This window comes from Diabrotica virgifera, chromosome 5 (genome assembly GCF_917563875.1).
Source record: "Diabrotica virgifera virgifera chromosome 5, PGI_DIABVI_V3a".
Taxonomy (NCBI): domain Eukaryota; kingdom Metazoa; phylum Arthropoda; class Insecta; order Coleoptera; family Chrysomelidae; genus Diabrotica; species Diabrotica virgifera.
The window spans coordinates 8,449,401-8,469,511 of NC_065447.1; the positions used below are offsets into that span (position 1 = coordinate 8,449,401).

At 34.8% G+C, this 20,111-nt stretch overlaps 1 protein-coding gene across 1 annotated transcript in view; it reads right to left on the bottom strand.

The window, feature by feature from the left end:
* Positions 1-1,424: 1,424 nt before the first annotated feature.
* Positions 1,425-20,111, bottom strand: part of LOC114331047 (cerebellar degeneration-related protein 2) — a 168,717-nt gene continuing 150,030 nt past the window's right edge. Inside the window, exon 7 of the mRNA XM_050651269.1 lies at positions 1,425-10,674. Within this exon, the coding sequence (XP_050507226.1) occupies positions 9,511-10,674 (1,164 nt within the window). The 3' untranslated portion in view covers positions 1,425-9,510. The remainder of the gene's footprint in view (positions 10,675-20,111) is intronic.

The window sequence follows — 20,111 nt, forward strand, 5'->3', positions numbered from 1 at the left end:
CATCCCTGTCGAACACCTCTTCTTATACGTATGGGCTTGGATATAGAATTGTCTATTTTTAATTGTGCCGTTTGATACCTGTACAAGTTTTTTATGCATCTTATATGTCTTTTTGGTCTATATCAACTGTTTTGAGGATCTGCATTAACTTGTGGTGTTGGACACGATAAAACGCTTTTTCGTAATCTAAAAATCATAGGAACACGTCCTTCCTTTGATCGTAACAATTTCGGACCAGCACCTGTATTGCTGCTATTGCTTCGAAGCTACGACAAATAATAATCCCCGGACAAAAATCCCCACAAATTATCCCTGGACAAAAAATCCCCGGACAAAAAATCCCCACAAAAAATCCCGGACAAATAATCCCCACAAATTTTTTTGGCCAAAATATCCTTACAAAAAATCCCGGACAAAAAATCCCCAAGAAATAGTCATCGAAATAATTGCTGTCGAATAGTTCTCTAAAATTTTAAACTTTATTTGTTTATACGTGACAAAAAAGTGTGAGTTTTTTCAAAAATCGTGGAAAATATGGGGAATGAGCTAAGGCCCCGTTTTCATGACAGGCACTTAACGCGCATTTTGATAACGCGCGATTACAACTACATACATTTTACTTGAGACCGTTCACATGCCAACGCGCGTCTTAATGACCTAAAACGCGCGTTAGCATAAAACGGTCTTCAATAAAATGTATGTAGTTGTAATCGCGCGTTATCAAAACGCGCGTTAAGCGCCTGACATGAAAAAGGGGCCTTAGCTCATTCCCCATTTTTGAAAAAACTCACACTATTTTGTCATGTAAAATTTGAAGTTTTCAGCATGGAATTGGAAATCGAAATTTTTTAAAATTTCGGGAAAACTTTTAGATAACTATTCGGCAGCAAATATTTCTTGGGGATTTTATGTCCGGGATTTTTTCTGGGGATATTTTGTCCAAAAAAATTTGTGGGGATTATTTGTCCAGGATTTTTGTGGGGATTTTTTGTCCGGGGATTTTGTGTCCGGGGATTTTTTGTCCAGGGATAATTTGTGGTAATTTTTTGTTCGGGATTATTTGTCCGGACCCCATTGCTTCTCTTGTTCCCAAACCTTGCCGAAACCCGAACTGAGAATCACTGATCTCCCATTGCACCCATTCACATTTATTGTTTGTTGCGGTTGTGTTTTTACCGAGTATAGTTTGGTCTATAATTTTTCTATGGCCTCGTTTATTTCCTTTCTGTCTCGAACGGTGACGTCTTTCTCGTTTCTCGTTTTTTATTTCTATTATTTTTGTTGTGCCGCTTGAGTTTTGTTTTTGCTTTTAATACTTTCATATTGCAGTTATCTCGTATTGTATTTTTCATTAGATTGGATTTATTGGTTTAACAAAAATTCTAGGAAAATTTGGTAATATGGGGAAAAAATTAAATAAAAAATATTAATATTTTATTTATTATAATCACAAAAGTATAGTATACTTCATAAAGCGATAAAAACGAATTTAAATAGGTATTCTACGTCTAATAAATATCCACTATATTATTTTAGGCTCTTAAATTACAGGGCGTTTAGAAATATTAATCTTTTAGTTAATGGGTCAATAATTTTTTAAATAAATTTTGAATATTGTAAACAAATTAAAGGAAAGGCTGTAGGAATGTTATTTTAGGGTATCTAAATACGCTTAAAGGCATTATTTTATAGGTAGGTATCAAATAGTCACGAAATAATTTTTATTTTTAATAATAGTCACGAAATAATAGTTGTGTTGAAAATAATCAATAAATGGACTACAAATAAAAAATTAATACATAAACACTGATTAAAATCCGAATTGTAACAACTGTAATAGTCGAAGAAATAAAGCACTTAACCTTCGAAAAAAAAAAACGACAAGACGGATCTTAATAATTCTTTTTGCATTCGATTCGTGAATGCACCTGGAAACTTTGTGACCCCTAGCCATGAGATAATATTGAAAAACTGCATACAAAAAATGATTCTTAAAGCGCATTTCAAACAGACAATAAAAAAATTCAGAACTCGTCAATATCGGTGGAAATGAGTTCAATTTTGTTTCTTGGGGGTTTTTGGAGTCGCTGAAAACGAATATGACGTCGTAAGTGATCTCCGGAGTACCTGGTGCCCAGAGTACCTACTGTTTACCTCGTCTTGTGGAGTTTTCGGCAAGTTTATTAAAAAAATTAGTAAAAAATCATTACTCGGGGGTTTTTGGGGTCGCTAACGACGAATATGACATCGGAACTTATCTCCAGACTACCTGGTACCCAGGGTACCTACCTACTCTTTACCTCGTTTTGTGGAGTTTTCGGCAAAAAATTTATTAAAAAATTAGTCAAAAATCATTACTCGGTGGGTTTTGAGGTCGCTAATGACATATACAGTGTGTCTGCGTAACTTGGAACCATATGGGAAACTTTTTTAATATCAATTTTACGAAAAAAAATTATTCTTCATGAAGTAATTAAAAATTATGTTATAATATAAATTTACACTCTTCTAATTAAAAATTTTTTTTTGAAAATTTTCCTCAAATTACGGTTACCCAACATCATTTTTATTTAAGATAACTCCGTTATTATTAATTCTGCGAAAAAAAGTTATTCTTCATAAAATGTCTGAATAGTCAAAAAACTAAGATGCAATCATAAGATATCAATTTTTTCAATTGTATACGAAAAATGTCAAAAATATGAATTTCGCTCAAGAATAAAATACCTTTATAGTTCACAATATTTCAACAAGAAGAATGCAATTGCATATTAAAACATAGTTTTTAATTCTGATCAACTTTTTATAATAACAAATTTCAATTTTGTGCAAATAAAGGTACTTTACTCTTCAGCGAAATTCATATTTTTTGACATACCTCGTATAAAATTGACAAAATTTAATATCTTATAATTTCATCTTACTTGTTAGACTATGCAGAACGTTTTATAAAGAATAACTTTTTTTCGTAAAATTAATAATAACGGAGCTATCATAAATAAAAATGATGTTGGGTGTCCGTGATACGAGTACATTTTTTTTAATTAGAAGAGTGTAAATACAGATTATAACATAATTTTTAATTACAAACAACTTTTCTCCATGACAATTTTATATTGTGAAGTATAAAGGCACTTTACTCTTGAGCGAAATTCATATTTTTTGACATACCTCGTATACTGTTGATAAAATTTGGTATCTGATGATTGTGTCTTAGGTTTTAAACTATGCAGAGCACTTTATAAAGAATGACTTTTTTTCGTAAAATTGATATTAAAAAAGTTTCCCATATGGTTCCAAGTTACGCAGACACACTGTACATATGACATCGGAAGTGATCTTCGGAATACCTGGGGCCCAGGGTACCTACTGTTTACCTCGTCTTCTGGAGTTTTCGGCAAATTCATTAAAAAATTAGTCAAAAATCATTACTCGGTGGTTTTTGGGGTCGCTAACGACGAATATGACATCGGAAGTTATCTCCGTAGTACCTGGTACTCAGGGTAACTACTTTTCATCTCATGACTAATGATTTTTGACTAATTTTTTAATGAATTTGCCGAAAACTCCAGAAAATGAGGTAAACGGTAGGTACCCTGAGCACCACGTATCAACTCCAGAGATCACTTTCGATGTCATGTTCGTCGTTACCGACCCCAAAAACCCCCCGAGTAAAGATTTTTGACTAATTTTTTAATAAACTTTTTTTTAAGACTCCTCAAGTCGAGGTAAACAGTAGGTACCCTGGGCACCAGGTCACTTACGACATCATATTCGTTTTCAGCGACCCCAAAAACCTCCGAGTAACAACATTGAACTCATTGCCACCGATAATTATTCACGAGTTCTGAATTTTTTTTATTGTCTGTTTGAGATACACTTTAAGAATGCATTTTTTGTATGCAGTTTTTCAATATTATCTCATGGCTAGGGGTCACAAAGTTTCCTGGCGCATTCACGAATCGAATGCAAAAAGAATTATTAAGATCCATCTTGTCGTTTTTTTCGGAGGTAAGGCCGATTTTAGTGCTTTATTGCTTCGCATAAAAAGATGTTTTATAAAATAAATAACAAATATTCCTACTTCCACTTCTTTCACACTCACAGATATTTTATAAAATCAATAAATTATTAAATTCAGTTAAAAACTCTACAAACTAGTATATCAAAAATAAAAAATGAATTTTTCATATATTTATATTTAATTGTTCACATTTAAGGTTCTTATATCAATATCAAATATATTTATCAAACATCTTATTTTAGAACATATACATATTGTTCTTCCATTTGCCACTGCTGCAGGTCGTGATCTGTGTTATATGCAGGGTAATGCAAGGCCACATATTGTTGCAACAGTAAGAGATTGGTTTCATAATGAGGGTATTACACTTTTACCGTGGCCAACATAATCGCCAGAACTTAATCCCATCGAGCATGTATAATGTATGAGATATACTTCAGGGATGTATTGCTCATTAGCTGCATAAATACTAGCTTACCAAGGCGGTGTCAAGCTGTAGTCAATGCTGATGAAGGATATTAGGATTATTAAACACATTTTTGTTATATTTTTATATTTTATATTGACTTTTATGTTAATTTCCATTAGATTAGTAAAGTTCTGAACTTTTGTTTGATTATTTCATTGTAGAGAAATCATACTACACTCAAACTAAGGAATTCATTCCCCAAGCCAAATTGATGGGTATAAGAAAAAAACTTTATGTTCTTTATTAGACCAGGGCGCATCTGTAAAAATATTAGTATATTTGGATGTTGAGAGGTGAGTCATATTTTTTTGCAGAAATTGCTTGAAAAAAACTCATATTAATATTTGAGTTATCCTCCCACTCAAAAAGGTCCGGAACATTGTTTAAATAATCAAAATGTCAAAGATTGAAGCAAAAATTCGATTTTTTTCTTAATTTTTTGATTATAACTAAAAATATTCATTTTCGAGAAAAAATTCACTGACATAAAAGTTGTATAATTAAGTTTCCTACAATACAGGATTAGTTAAAAGTTTTAAAAATTGTCACCCTTGTTGCAAAATAGCAATAATTGCGAAAAAACCATAAAAAACAAGTATTCGCATTTTACTTTTTTCAACCATTTATGCTATACTTAGGACCTTCATATTTCACCCAGAAAAACTCTATAATATAATAAAACAACACTTTAAATTTCATTAAGATCGGTTTAATAGATTTTGCAAAATAAATTTTGCAATACAGCTTTCGCAAAAAAAATTATTTTTTCAAAATGTTGCAGGACTGAAAATAAAGCAGACAATAAGTTGAATTTTTTTTACATATTATAGAAGAATAATGTACCTCTCATTTGCAATTTCCCAAATTAAAATCGGTTAACTACCACGACGTCAGGAATTTTTTTTAAATAAACATTAATTTTTGGTGTTACGCGCAGGACAGCGAATACGTTTGCTCTGATTGGGCATTCCAATGACCTTTGATAATGATTGATGAATTTTAATTTTTAGTACATTTCGATATAAATAAATAAATTTTTTTATTGCAAAATAAAAACACATACGCTGTCTTTTGAAATAATATTTTTTAGCCAAAACTTTCTTTGTTCATATATTTCAACTAAGAGAATAAAAGTTTATTGTTTTTAAACATATGTAATTGTTTAAACAATTTTTCTCAAACAATAATCAAATTAGTTTGATTTTTGTGGAATTAAAATATTAAAGTACAACAAAAGATAGAGCAAGAAAATAATACATTAGATAAAGATTGGAAGAAAGCACTTGGAAGTATGTAGCACCAAACATTAATGTAATGTATATATAAAAAATTTCTGACGACGTGGCGGTTAACCGATTTTAATTTTGCAAATTGCAAATCAAAGGTACAGTACTATTCTATATGTAAAAAATTCAACTTGGTATCTGCTTTATTTTCAGTCCTGCGACATTTTGAAAAAATAATTTTTTTTGCGAAAGCTGGATTGCAAAATTTATTTTGCAAAATAGATTGAACTGATCTTCATGAAATTTACAGTATCGTTTTATTATATCATAAAGTTTTTCTGGGTAAAATATAAAGGTCCTAAGTGTAGCATAAATGTTTGAAAAACGTAAAATGCGAATTATTATTTAAACAATTTGATTATTTAAACAATGTTCAGGACCTTTTTGAGTGGGAAGATAACTCAATTATTATTATATAAGTTAATTCCAACTAATTTTTGCAAAAAAATATGAGTCACCTCTCAACGTCCACCTCAAAACAGATGCGCCCTGGACTATATACATTATTGATGTGTTTAGTGACAAGTGATTACAAGAATGGCAGACAAATGAGGAAAAATCGATAAAATTGTATTTATAGTCAATTTATAGGAAATTATTAGCAGAGCCTACAAATTGAAGGCTTACAAAGGAGGAAAATTCAAAACCTGAAACCTAAAATGTGAACAAATACCCACTGTACCATATTTACTTGTAACTGTTACATTTAAGACATCACCATAATAGTTTACAGCTACTCCAATGTGCTCTTTATATAAGTACGAAAATATCTGAACCCACAAGATCCGAGTACGCTTTTTTAACTTCCTATCACCCTGTATTACATACTATCTGTGGTATAATTTTGTGATTATAGATAATCTTGGCACAATTCAAGATATTGAGAATACTTACAATAAAAAACTAAAATCAGAAATGTATAATCTCATTTCACATCTACAAATTGGACTTGAATGAGTCAAGAGAGATGTTTCATTTATAGTATGGCCTAAAAAATATGTTTTATATCTTAGTTGTATCAGGGTTAGTAGAGGAGAAGATCCTAATATGAGTCCTGCGGTTAATATGGGCTACCATAAAAATTGGACACGATAGTATCCGCCATCTATTTAAAACATCAAAGAAACATTTGAAGTCGAAAAAATGTGTAACATGACATCGCTAAACGCCATTGCACCCAAAAATGAAGCTGATATCCAATGCAGAAACCAACAAATCTTTAGCAAGAGGAGCAGCTTCTGGCTCTCTGCAAGAGAAGCTGATGGAAACACAACATATTTGTTCCAAATTCATTGACAAAGAGTCCATAGACATATAAGTATCGACGTCATGTTCCAGGGAGACTTCTCCAATATTTGTGTCATCTTTTGCAATATTCCCTATAACAAACTTAAAAAAAAATTCACTTATGGACGAATAGGTTCCAAATAACAAATAATTACTTCCTCTTCCAACAAAACTGACAAGATTCTCTCGATAAAACTCCAAGCAAAAGACTTGATAGCGTAAAAAGAAAAGCATTTGGAAATTCAGGAAATGAGAGTTCAACATTGCCGAAAAAAAGAAAATTCCAGAAGAAATCAAAAACATCCCAACCTAGCAGTGAAGGCAGTTCCACAGCATCTGTGGAAATGCCTTCATATCAATGCAGAAAGCAACAAATCTTTAGCCAAATGAGAGGATTCTGATTATCTGCAACAGAAGCTGATAGAACTACAAACTACCTACTCCAAATGCATTGACACACAGTCCATAGAAATCATGCTTCAGGGAGACTTCTCCAAGATTCAACCGTGGACCAAAAGGTCCCAAATCACAAATAATTACCCCTCTTCTAACAAAAGTGACAAGATTTTCTCGATAAAATTCCAAGCAAAAGACTTAACACCGTAAAAAGAAAAGCAATTGGAAATTCAGAAAATGAGGGTTCAACATTGCCCAAAAAAGAAAAATCCAGAAGAAATCAGAAATATCCAGTGAAGATAAATTCGCAGCATCTGCGGAACTGCCTTCACTTCAATGGGGAAACCAACGAATCTTTAGCCAAAGGAATAATTTCTGGTTCCCTCAAAGAGAAGATGATGGAACTACAACCTATCTACTCCAGAGAGCTATCTACGTCATACTTTATGGGGGCTTCTCTAAGATTTGTGCCACCTTTTGCAAAACCCCCAAACCAATTAAAAAAACACATCCACTCATGGACGAAAACGTTCCAAATAACAAATAACTACTTCCTCTTCCAATAACACTGACAAGATTCTCTCGATAAAACTCCAAGCAAAAGACTTGATAGCGTAAAAAGAAAAGTATTTGGAAATTCAGAAAATAAGAGTTCAACATTGCCGAAAAAAAAAAGAAAAATCCAGAAGAAATCAAAAACATCCGAACCTAGCAGTGAAGGCAACAAATCTTTAGCCAAATGAGAGATTTCTGGTTCTCTGCAACAGAAGCTGATAGAACTACAAGATAGCTACTCCAAAGGCATTGACACAGAGTCCATCGACATCATGCTCCAGGGAGACTCCTCCAAGATTCAATCGTGGACGAAAAGGTCCTAAATCACAAATAATTACCCTATCTTCTAACAAAAGTGACAAGATTTTCTCGATAAAATTCCAAGCAAAAGACTTGACCCAGTAAAAAGAAAAGCAATTGGAAATTCAGAAAATGAGGGTTCAACATTGCCCAAAAAAGAAAAATCCAGAAGAAATCAGAAACGTCCAGTGAAAATAAATCCGCAGCATTTGCGGAACTGCCTTCACTTCAATGGGGAAACCAACGAATCTTTAACCAAAGGAATAATTTCTGGTTCCCTCCAAGAGAAGGTGATGGAACTACAACCTATCTACTACGTCATAGGTACTTTATGGAAGCTTCTCTAAGATTTGTGTCACCTTTTGCAAAACCCCCAAATCAATTAAAAAAAACATTAACTCATGGACGAAAAGGTTCCAAATCACAAATAATTACCTCCTCCCTCCAAAAAAACTGACAATATTCTTTCGATAAAACGCCAAGTAAAAGATTTAATAGCGTAAAAAGAAGAGCATTTGGAAATTCAGGAAATGAGGGTTCAACATTGCTGAAAAAAAGAAAAATCTAGAAGAAATCAAAAACATCCGAAACTGGCAGTGAAGACAGTTCCGCAGCATCTGAACTAATTTTCCCAGCTGACGTTGATCTTAAGTTGGACAACACGCCATAGACGACCAAGATGCAGAGTGTATAATATGTGTTTTACCAAAGCTTTTTTAAACAATTAACTGTTCAGTATTATTGATAAATATTGAATCTAAGAATATGTCTAATTTTAAGCAATTATCTTGAAAGGGAAAAAATAGTTGGAAAAAACAAAATGTGGGCTCAAATTAGGACCTTCTCCTCTCCCTTTTTAGGTTAGGATAGAATTTTCAGCATGTAATTTTAAATATAGAGTTGAATTTGTTCTTATAAAGAAAAATCACTTGATAAATTGCAATAAAATCATTACCAATTTTTAAAAACCCTCTCCAAAACAAACCATTATAAATGGTACCATTAGCTCTTAGCTCATGTCTTAATTATTTTCTTCATTATTGTTAGAACACAAAAAATCTGAAATGATATAATCGTAGGGCCACATTATTAATGAAATATCACCTCTGAAGACACGTCACTACATAAACAAATAAAAAACATACAAACATAGTACTATACAAAAAAATAAAAGTGACATTTAAATATCCATTTTACTTCCTCCTCTGTCTGAGCATTTCCCTCTCTCTCTTCTTCGTGTCAGCGTTCCTCAACACCTCCGCGTAAGACATGTCTAGCTTTCGCAACTTATGCAAATCCTGAGAAGCCGAACTAGGCTTAAATTCGTACTTATGGGTGCTACCCTGACTAGGTGTTGGCGAAGGGAGGTTCCTGTTCGTTGGATAGAACTGAAGGGTGTTTCCGTTCCAGTTATTTGGCTCTGGTTCTTGGTTCCTGTGGTTGGATCGTTCTCTTCGGCGCCTACCGGAGTTAGGTCTACTGGAGTAGTTGATCTTGGGGCTGCCTATTATGTGAGTCATAGGAGAATCGGACCTTTCCACGTATTTGTTCTTGCGTTTTGAAGATGAGCGCTTCCTGACTTCTACTGAGATATATTCCAGAGGTTGACGCACTAGAGGCCTTAGTACCATTCCATCTGCTTCAGACTCGCTTTCCGGTATCGGCTGGCCTTGAGACTGAATCAGGGTTTCTATTACTGTAGTAGGTTCAGCTTGAGAGATAGATAGCTCAGACATAGTGGAAGATACAACACTTTGACTGTCGTCATCTGGGAAATCAGGAAGTTGATCAAGTGATGGTGTAACAGGAGGAACTTTAGGTGTGAGTTTTACAGGAGTAAAATCATCTAAAAGAGGTAGGTCGTCACCTTCATCCTTATTTTCCGCGGCTTTTTTAAGTACGTTAAATATTTCTTTAAATAGGTTTTGGTATTCCGGTCTATCCCTGAACCTTGAGTCGATAGGGCTTGTATCATCGTAAATACTGAATTTGCAATCTTCTCCATCGGCGATGGTGCACAAAAAGGATCCAACTCGACCTTCTGTTTGAGTACATTTGTTACTAGTCTCGTCTTGGAACCCAGATGAACTGGTTTCGGTTTCCGAAAAATCTGTAGGAGTAGAAAACGTTTTCCTGGTTTTCTTATGCTGCAAGCTATCACCATGGCCACTTTCTTCGTCGGTGTCTTTGGTACTTGCTGAGTTGAAGCCCCCAGACATTTGCATCTCTTCGTGACGAGAGATAGGAGAGGCCTTGATGGGCTTGCTGTGTACTTCTACCAAGGCTTCGTATTTTTCAACTAACTTCTTGTAGGGATTAGCCGACTTACTTTGCAATGGTGATGGTTGTGGGTATCCCTAAAACAAAAACAAAAGTTTTCCCTAGTCGAGGAACTTAAAATGGTTAATTTATTAGTTAAAATGTTAAAAAAGCATGTTTGTTTTGTATTAGAAGTTTGTTAACTAAGAAATAAAAAAAGTCTACCTACTAGATTCAAGTCTGCACATCTAGCGAAGTATATCAACAAAATGCAAACAAAAAGTGCCAAACTGGAAAATAAAGGGTGCCACTATAGTATGCGGTCTACCGTCGCGTTTATGCTATAGCTTTCGGTCTACCAACAGCATAATTTTATCTCAGAAGGGTCCACAAATAATAATGAAAGGCAGCAAACCGTTGGTAGGCAAAATGTTGATTGCTAACCAGTAATAAACATTTTCAGGAATATACAATAAACTTATTTCTTTACTATTATATAAATAACACCATAATCTTCTTGGGAACAACAATCAACAAGAGTGAGAGCAAAGGATCGTGAAAGGAAAAAGGGTGATTGGATGCCTAAGCCCGATGCTAATGCTATGGTCAACAGAACTATCTAATCAAAGAAAACATCTCATCTTTAACTCCATCTTTAAAAGTATATGCTCTATGGATGCGAAACATGGCAATTTACTAAATCCCTGGAACGACGCCTACTTACATTGGAAATGGACTTCTGGAGAAGATCGGCTAGAAAATCCAGGCTTGAAAGAATACAAAATTACCAAATCAGAAATATAATGGGAGTCAAGTCAACCATCACAGACGAAATTCAAATGAGACAACTGATCTGATATGGTCATGTCGAAAGAATGGACGACGACAGACTGCCAAAACAAATTCTAAAATGGACGTCAAGGGAAAGAAGGAAGAGAGGATGGCCGAAACAATCCTGGCTAGGCGGCATTCAGAAGGCAAGGTCGGAAAGGAATCTTCACCAATAATAAAATCTTCTTGGTTAGGGTGTCGGCATGACTTTTTTAAGCTAGAATCCTTAACTGTCTTTCTCTCTTAAATTAAGGTGTAATCATTTTTTCTTTAATAATAATTAGGCTGTAGCTTTTTGTAACGATACAACAATGGAGACCATGGACAGGAAAGAAAGCAAGAGGACGACCCCAGATGAGATGGGGAGATGATATTAAAAAGATAGGAGGAACGCACTGGAAACAGAAAGCACAAAACAGAAGTGAATGGGGGAAACTGGGGGAAGCATATGTTCAAAATTGCCCGAATATAAAGGACAAAAAGAAGAAGAAGAAGAAGCGTTTTGTAAGTAATTGGGTTACATATAAATTTTTTTGTAAATAGTTGGGGTGGATTTTCTTTGTTAATTATTATTTCCCTTTAATTTTACATTTATTTTCCTCCAAATGTTTATTACTTCGGAATATATTTTTTTTTCTACAAGAGTTTTTTGCACTTCACTACTTTGCGCAAATCCTTCAGGAATTTTCAGCTTGCGATCGGTACGCCACGCATTATAATAGAGCTACATGCAGAGGTAGACCGCATCCTCGGGGTAGACCGCATACTATAATACCACCAAATAAACATAGATGCAACAATGCTCAGCATAAAAAAGGTATTAGTGGTAAAAAATAAAACCCCAAAATAAACGGACAATACAGATTTATTAAGAAATTATAAATCAAGCGTACAGGTCCACTACACAGACCAATCACACCGAACATAAAAAAATCAACCGTAAGCTTGAACAAAAATAGTAAATATTATAAATTTTAAATAAACTGTGCCGTCACAACTAAAGAATAGACAGAGTTACACGCTTATTGTGTGTTAAAAATATATTATTTGATCAATATCCTGCAGTAAAAAAGAAGAATTTCGATCTTCAATTCGATCAAGCATGTGTTGAACATAATGTATGCCATAAACTGTGATATGATCATGTAACGTTTTCAATTTTTTAGTCATAACTACCCTTATATTAAATTTTGATTCGGCTATACCACGATATGACATCCCGTAGACTGTTTATATTTCGTCGAACTACGTCGTAGTCTCAGTTCCCATAAATATAACTAATTTCGTCTGTGTTTAGCCTACCTTACCTTATTCCTAAGCCGTATAATGGGTTTTGCATTATAAACACAGAATTTCACATACACTTTCTATCTCAAAATACCTATTAAAAATGTTTATATTAACATTTTGTTCTAAATAGTATAGCTCTAAGGTATAAATAATATGCAGCGAGATCATGACTTGATCAGATTAGTTTTGGTGTTTAATATAATTGTTTAATTTTGTTAAGAATTAAAAGTCTCTAGAGTCAATTATTGGTCTTTTTCTACGTTAATACACTAAAATAATTGCAAAATTCGTTTCACTTGGTTAATACTCAAATACGAAAAGAGAAGAAATTAAAAAGATTAAAGTTTAGTATAAATAGAAGAACCATTATGTATACAAATTATTTGGCAACACTGTATACGCTTAGCTATGACGTCACTTATTCGATGACATATTTACTACATTTCAAAACATTTGATTGTTTTTAAAGCAGCTTACGGTTGAGTTCAACAGTTTATATATATTGTGATCTAATAAAATGACACATTTGACACAAATAGCAAAATGAATACGATTTTTTACACATTTACAGCTGTATTATAAGTATGGTCGTCCTTTTCCAAATATTTCGTAAAAGACACCTATCTATGCCACCTCTTTTTTTGTCACAACCACTCTGTCTGTTTGTTTTATGAGGCTTTTTTACTTGTTGCCCATATTATTTCCTTAGCTGCATCCTGCATCCAATTAATAGTAGATGCTTATGTTCCATAGGTTGTTTATATCATTATTACGTTCTATTTCTTTTGGTATTTCTATAATGGTAATGGTTGGTTCTTTCTTTGCTAAAATGAACTGCCAAAAAGTGTTGTAATTTCCCACATTCAAATAAAGTCACAAAAATAATTTGAAATGAACTGTGGTATTATCATAGATATAATAACCTGTAGATTAGGCAAGGTCCGAAAAATAGCGTAACGCCTCTAATGATGGCCGCCGCCTCTGTGTCTGTGTGGTTCCATTACTCCCACCTCTTGGTAGATACGCTCACACTCGCACGACAGACAAAGATAGCTAGACCACCGTACTTGATATTGACGTTACACCCCGATGCATTGAGTGGCATATAACTAGCCTGGTCTATTGTTAACATGTCTCTGGGTATTATCGACAGATAATTATCGTTTATTTTAGAACAAGATCTGAACTTAACCTCAAAAATAATGACGCTTGACGTCACACTAATATGGCATACCGTTTTCTTATTAGTCTCATTGTGTCTTTTGGATCACATTATGTAGACCACAATACCTATATACTTTAAGTATTGCACCAAACATTAAATCAAGCTTAAAGTTAACAATAGTCATAGTCTACAAAATATCACATTATTAATTGCCTTAAGAATAAGTTAGAATTTTGAAATTATAACCAGATAAAGGTATCAGTTAATTAAGTTAAAATAAGGATATCTGCTTGAATCAAAATTGCCGTTAAAGAAAATAAGAAGAAATAATTTCAAAAACCGTTGCTCATAATTTGTAAGATTTGTTTGATATTTCACGGTAATTGTTTGTCAATTCAGCAAGGTTCACAAACCTCTTGTGGTAGTATATGGTATAAGTATGAATGACGTCATCATCCTAATTGACTCTACAACCCTTAGTGAGTCCGTTGGCTTGTTCTAACATCAGCTTCCATTCCTTCATATCCTCCCCCAAGGTTCCAATTCGGTACTCTTATTACCAAAGAGTAGATACGAAAAAAAAGTGTGAACAACGACCAACATTAAAATATGTAAAACGTAGCGATGTTGTCAGATAGTAATAAAACCAGAATTGCCACGCTCCGGTCAGTAAAAAGTACTCTAACTAGAATATGATTGTAATGAGACTGCTGTATTGTAAGACTTTCAAAAATTCGGTATAAATACTTGGCACTTATTTTGAAAATAATATACAAAATACCTAATTAATTTTAAAATGTGTATGTAGGTACACAGTGTATATGTATTGGCTTCAGATGTCAGTATTACCCATTACTCCATTCCTTCTATTTTTAAGTATTATCTTCCATTCCTCTATTTCAAGCAATTTTAATTCAAGCAGTCCATAATAAAATAAATAAGATTAGGTTCGCCTAAATATAACTTTTAATGGTTTTATTTGTTAAATATAAATATCTTCGTTGCTTAATGAAAAACTTATTTTGAGTTAAATATTTTGACAAACAGTTATGTACATTGCATTAAAGAATTCGTTATAGTATGTTGCGATTTCTCTTCATTATTAGTATTAACACGTTGCCATAAATGGTAAGACCAGAGTGGTTTCATGGCACTCACCGTGTTAACAGTAATAAATATACTAAAAGGCAGAAGTGGGCAACAATTTTTTTGTAACGAGCTGTATAGGCCTAGTGGAACAACCGCCAGCCAAATTGATCATGTCTTGATAGACAAAAGGGCCGCAACAAGCATATAAGAGGTGAAGAGAAGAAAGAGGACCCCGTTGCGGATCTGACTATCTCATAGTACAGATAAAATATAGATGTAGAATTCAGAGAAACAAGAGAGACAAATAGGAACAAACAACAGAACAACTAGATATACAAAAATTGGGGAACAAATATATCAAACGGAGCTGTGAGACAGAAATAATACAAACACTGGCAAATACAGAAAGTCTAGGCCAGAGGTTCCCGTAGGTGTGCCGCGAAATTTTACCTACGTCTTTTTTACTAGTATTTACTTTTTTAATTCGCCGTGATAACAACTTTTACCGACTATTTTTCATTAAATAAAACTTCTGTTCTGCGCTTGTCAATTAACGGATTGCCAATAGTGATTGTGTAAAGGGAATTGTTCGTCAGTACCCTGAAAACTATTTATCGTTCGGTTTCACGTCATCTAGTGATGAATAGCCTAAACCTCGATGCTTGATATTGTTCGTCTGATATAACTTTTCCCATGCGGCACGATTCATTTTCAAACAAATTAAGTCAAAACATAAAGTGAAACGAACGTCGATGTGTATATACATTTTGTATACTGTATACTATACTATATACTACACCCATTCGGCGTACGTTGCACTTTATGTTTTGACTTAATTTGTTTGAAAATGAATCGTGACGCATGGGCAAAGATATAGCGGACGAACAATATGTGGCGAACAGCTGTCCAACGAAGCCATGGTGCCGAGTACTACTCACAAAAGCATTCATTTGCGGCTGAAAAACCTACTGAATATTTTAAAAGGCTCTTGTTAAATCAGTCTACTCAGGCTTCCACTTAAAAAAAACTTTCATCTGCGTTGGATAAAGCACAAGAAGCCAGTTACGCTGTGGCTGAGTTGATTGCAAAAATATGAAATTCCATACAACTGCCGAGACGACTATTTTGCCAACATGCGGTGAAATTGTTAAAATCATAAAGATAAAAAAGATCAAGGCAGGTTTTGTTTATATTTGATTCAGAGTTGGACCACCATCTCCATATAGCTATTTCAGCATCCTTATGCCTCATCGGTGAAGCTCAGAAGTCTCAACTCTTATTAGTCTCTTAGTCATTGTTAAAATAATGTTTGGTGAAAAATGGGAAAAATAGGTAAAAAAATACCATTATCTAATAATACGATTAAAAGGCGTATCGAGGACATGTTTAAGGATGTTGAACCCCAAGTAAATGAAAAACTCAAAACAGCTGATTTTTTTGCGCTTCAAGTGGACGAATCCACAGCTGATATAACTGGGAAACCCCAGGTTATTGCTTTCGTTATGGCGGGTTGACACGATCCAAGTTGCATCCAAGTGTACTTAGTCCAAGTCAACTTGGACGCTGCGCGCGCTACTTGGAAGCTACTTTGATCGTGTAAATTACTTGGATGTCAAATAAAATCACAAATAACCATTGCAAAGATGGGGAAAGTGATTATGGAGGGTACTTAAGTGGTTAAGTACTGCTGATATGTTAATACATAAGCTTCAGATCCAGAAAAAAGAAATTAAAAAGAAAAAAAGGAAAATTTGGATTCTTAATTGGATACGTGACGCGTTTGGAGCTTAGTCTAATTTTCTAAGTGAAGTAGTAAAAATGAAGATTAAAATACATTTAAAAACTATTTAAAAATAACTACCGAATAATTTGAACAACTATTGCAAATGGTCAATCCAAAAATTTAAAAAGTTGATACAAATATGAGATAAAAAAAATTGTATGAACATGTGCATAAATCATTCAATTATCATGTAGTGTAACTCACGTAATGTAACGTCAAGTAACGGATATTTGTACATACATAACAATACACAAAGTGTAAATAGACCAGGCCATTTAGCACTAAAAACACCCGAATAAATAGATTTTTAAATACAGCACCTAGAGACTTGCAGTTTTTTGCATTATGTTCAGGATCACTTCAGAAAAAATGTCTACTATTCAAAAATGGGTGGAAATGCATAATTGCACTGTAAAGTGCATAAAATGCATCAAAAATTGCATAAATATAAAAATAAAGTCAAAATCAGTACACTAAGGAACACAATTTATTATTTGGGGGATTTTGGGGTCACTGAATACGATTACGCCATCAAAATTTACCACCGGAGTACCTGGTGCCAAGGGTCGCGACAAAGGCACGTCATCGTCTGGAGTTTCGATGGATTTCGGCACTAAATTGACGTAACTGGACTATTCGGGGGGGTTTTTGACGTGGTTAAACACGAATATGCGATCAGAACACACATCTGGATCACCTGGTGCTCAAGGTTACTGCAAGGGACGTCATCTTCGGGAGTTTCGAAGACTTTCGATATAAAATTGATGCAAGCGGATTACTTACGGATTTTTGAGGTCGCTAAACACGAATATGCCATCAGAATTGTCCTCAGGGTACCTGGTGCCCAGGGTAGCTACAAAGGCACGTCATCATCTGGAGTTTTGATGGATTTCGGCACTAAATTGATGTAACTGGATTACTCGGTGGGTTTTTGAGGTGGTTAAATACGAACATGCCATCAGGACAGACCTTAGGATCACCTGGTGGCCAAGGTCACTGTAAGGGACGTCATCTTCTGGAGGGCTTTCGGTATTAAATTGATACAAACGGATTACTTGGGTTTTTGGGGTCGCTAATCACGAATATGTCATCAGAATTTAATTTCGGAGCACCCGTTGTCCAGGATCGCTACTAAGGCACGTCATCTTCTGGATTTTCGAGGGTTTTCGGCATAAAATGGATGCAAATAGATTAGTCGGAGGTTTTTGAGGTCGCCAAACATAAATATGCCATTAGAACAGACCCACGGAGCACCTGGTGACCATGGCCACTGCAAGGGACGTCATCTTCTGGAGTTTCGAGGGATTTCATCGGCATTAAATTGATGCAAATGGATTACTGGAAGGTTTTTGGAATGGCTGAACGCGAATACGCCATCAGATCTGACCCACGGAGCACCTGGTGCCTAAGGCAGCTCATCTTCTGGAGTTTCGGAGGGTTTCGGCATTAAATTGATGCAAACGGATTACTCATGGGTTCTTGGGATTGCTGAACACAAGTACGCCATCAGAAGAGACATCGGAGTACCTATAAGCCTAAGGCACGTTATCGTCTGGATTTTCGAGAGTTTTCGATCGAAAACACATTTCGAATACAAATACACCATCAGAACAGACACCAGAGCACCTGGTGGCTAAAGTATATCATCTTATAGAATTTCGATAAATTTCGGTGCTAAATTGATGCAAACAAATTGCTCATAGGTTTTTGGGTTTGCTGAACACGAATATTAAATCAGAACCGACCCCCCGCGTTCCTAGTGGCTAGAGTGGCTGCTATGCACATCATTTTTTAGAATTTTGAGGCATTCCGACACTAAATTGGTACACACCGAGTACACCGAAGTTTTATGAGTTGTTGTTTAAAGAAAACGTTCAAATTGGTAACATGCGGACGTGCCTTAGTAGCGACCCTGGGCACCAGGTACTCCGGAGATCAATTCTGATCGCATATTCGTGTCTAGCGAACTCAAAAACCCATGAGTAATCCGCTCACATCAATTTAGTGCCAAAAATCCTAGAAATTTCAGAAGACGACGCCCTTGCAGTAACCTTGGGCACCAGATGATCCATGGGTCGGTTTTGAGGCGTACCCGTGTTCACTGGCCCAAAAAACCCCCGAATAACAAAATTTGGTCCTTAGTATACCATTTTATGCACTTTAAAGTGCAATTATGCATTTCCATCCATTTTTGATTAGTAGACTTTTTTCTGACGTCACCCTGAACGTAAAGCAAAAAAGTGCAAGTCTCTAGGTGCTGTATTTAAAAAGTGATTTATTTTGTGCTAAATGCCCTCGTCTATTATGTATATATCAAATTTATATAAACTTTATTTATATCTGACAATGTATTTAGCGACCCCTAAAACCCGTTAGTAATCCGTTTGCATCGATTTAATGCCGAAAACCATCGAAACTCCAGAAGATGACGTCTCTTGCCGTGACCTTGGGCACCAGGTGATCCGGGGTTCAGTTCTGATGGTGTAATCGTATTCAGTGACCCCAAAAAACCCCAAATAATAAATTTTGTTCCTTAGTATACTGATTTTGACTTTATTTTTACATTTATGCAATTTTGGATGCATTTTATGCACTTTACAGTGCAATTATGCATTTCCATTTATTTTTTAATAGTAGACTTTTTTCCTGACGTCATCCTGAACATAATGCAAAAAACTGCAAGTCTCTAGGTGCTGTATTTAACTATATATATTCTTCTATTTGTACTTATATCCCGTTTTATAGTTTCCGATGACACGCCATTGTAACTATACTTTGATGCTACTTGGAAGAAAGTTGGCCACCGTCCTACTAGACTTTGATGCGACTTGGATAGAACCTGTTGATGGAAATATACTTGACGAGGGTGGTGACACGGTCAAAAGAGCCTTCAAGCGTTGCGCGCGCAGCGTCCAAGTAGAAAAGGAGGGTGGACTTGGATGAAGATGAAAAACACTTGGAACGTGTCAACCCCGCTCATACTATCAAAGTAACATCCAAGTATTGCGCGCGCTGCATCCAAGTGGACTTGGACTAAGTACACTTGGATCGTGTCAACCCAGCATTAGATTTATCTGCGAATCTAACGTAATTGAACAGTTTTTATTTTGTAAAGACTTCCCTGAAAATACAACAGGACTAGACATTTTTCAATTAGTGAACAATTATTTTATCACTGCTGGTTTTTATCACTGGCTGTCTTGTTTGAGTGTTTGCACAGACGGTTGCCCTGCGATGGTAGGACACTTAACAGGGTTTCTGGCTTTAGTCCAAAAGGAAAATCCAGATATTATTTTCACACATTGTTTTTTTACACAGAGAAGCACTTGTTGCTAAGTCATTGATGCCTGAACTAAATGACGTTTTGTAAACTGTTG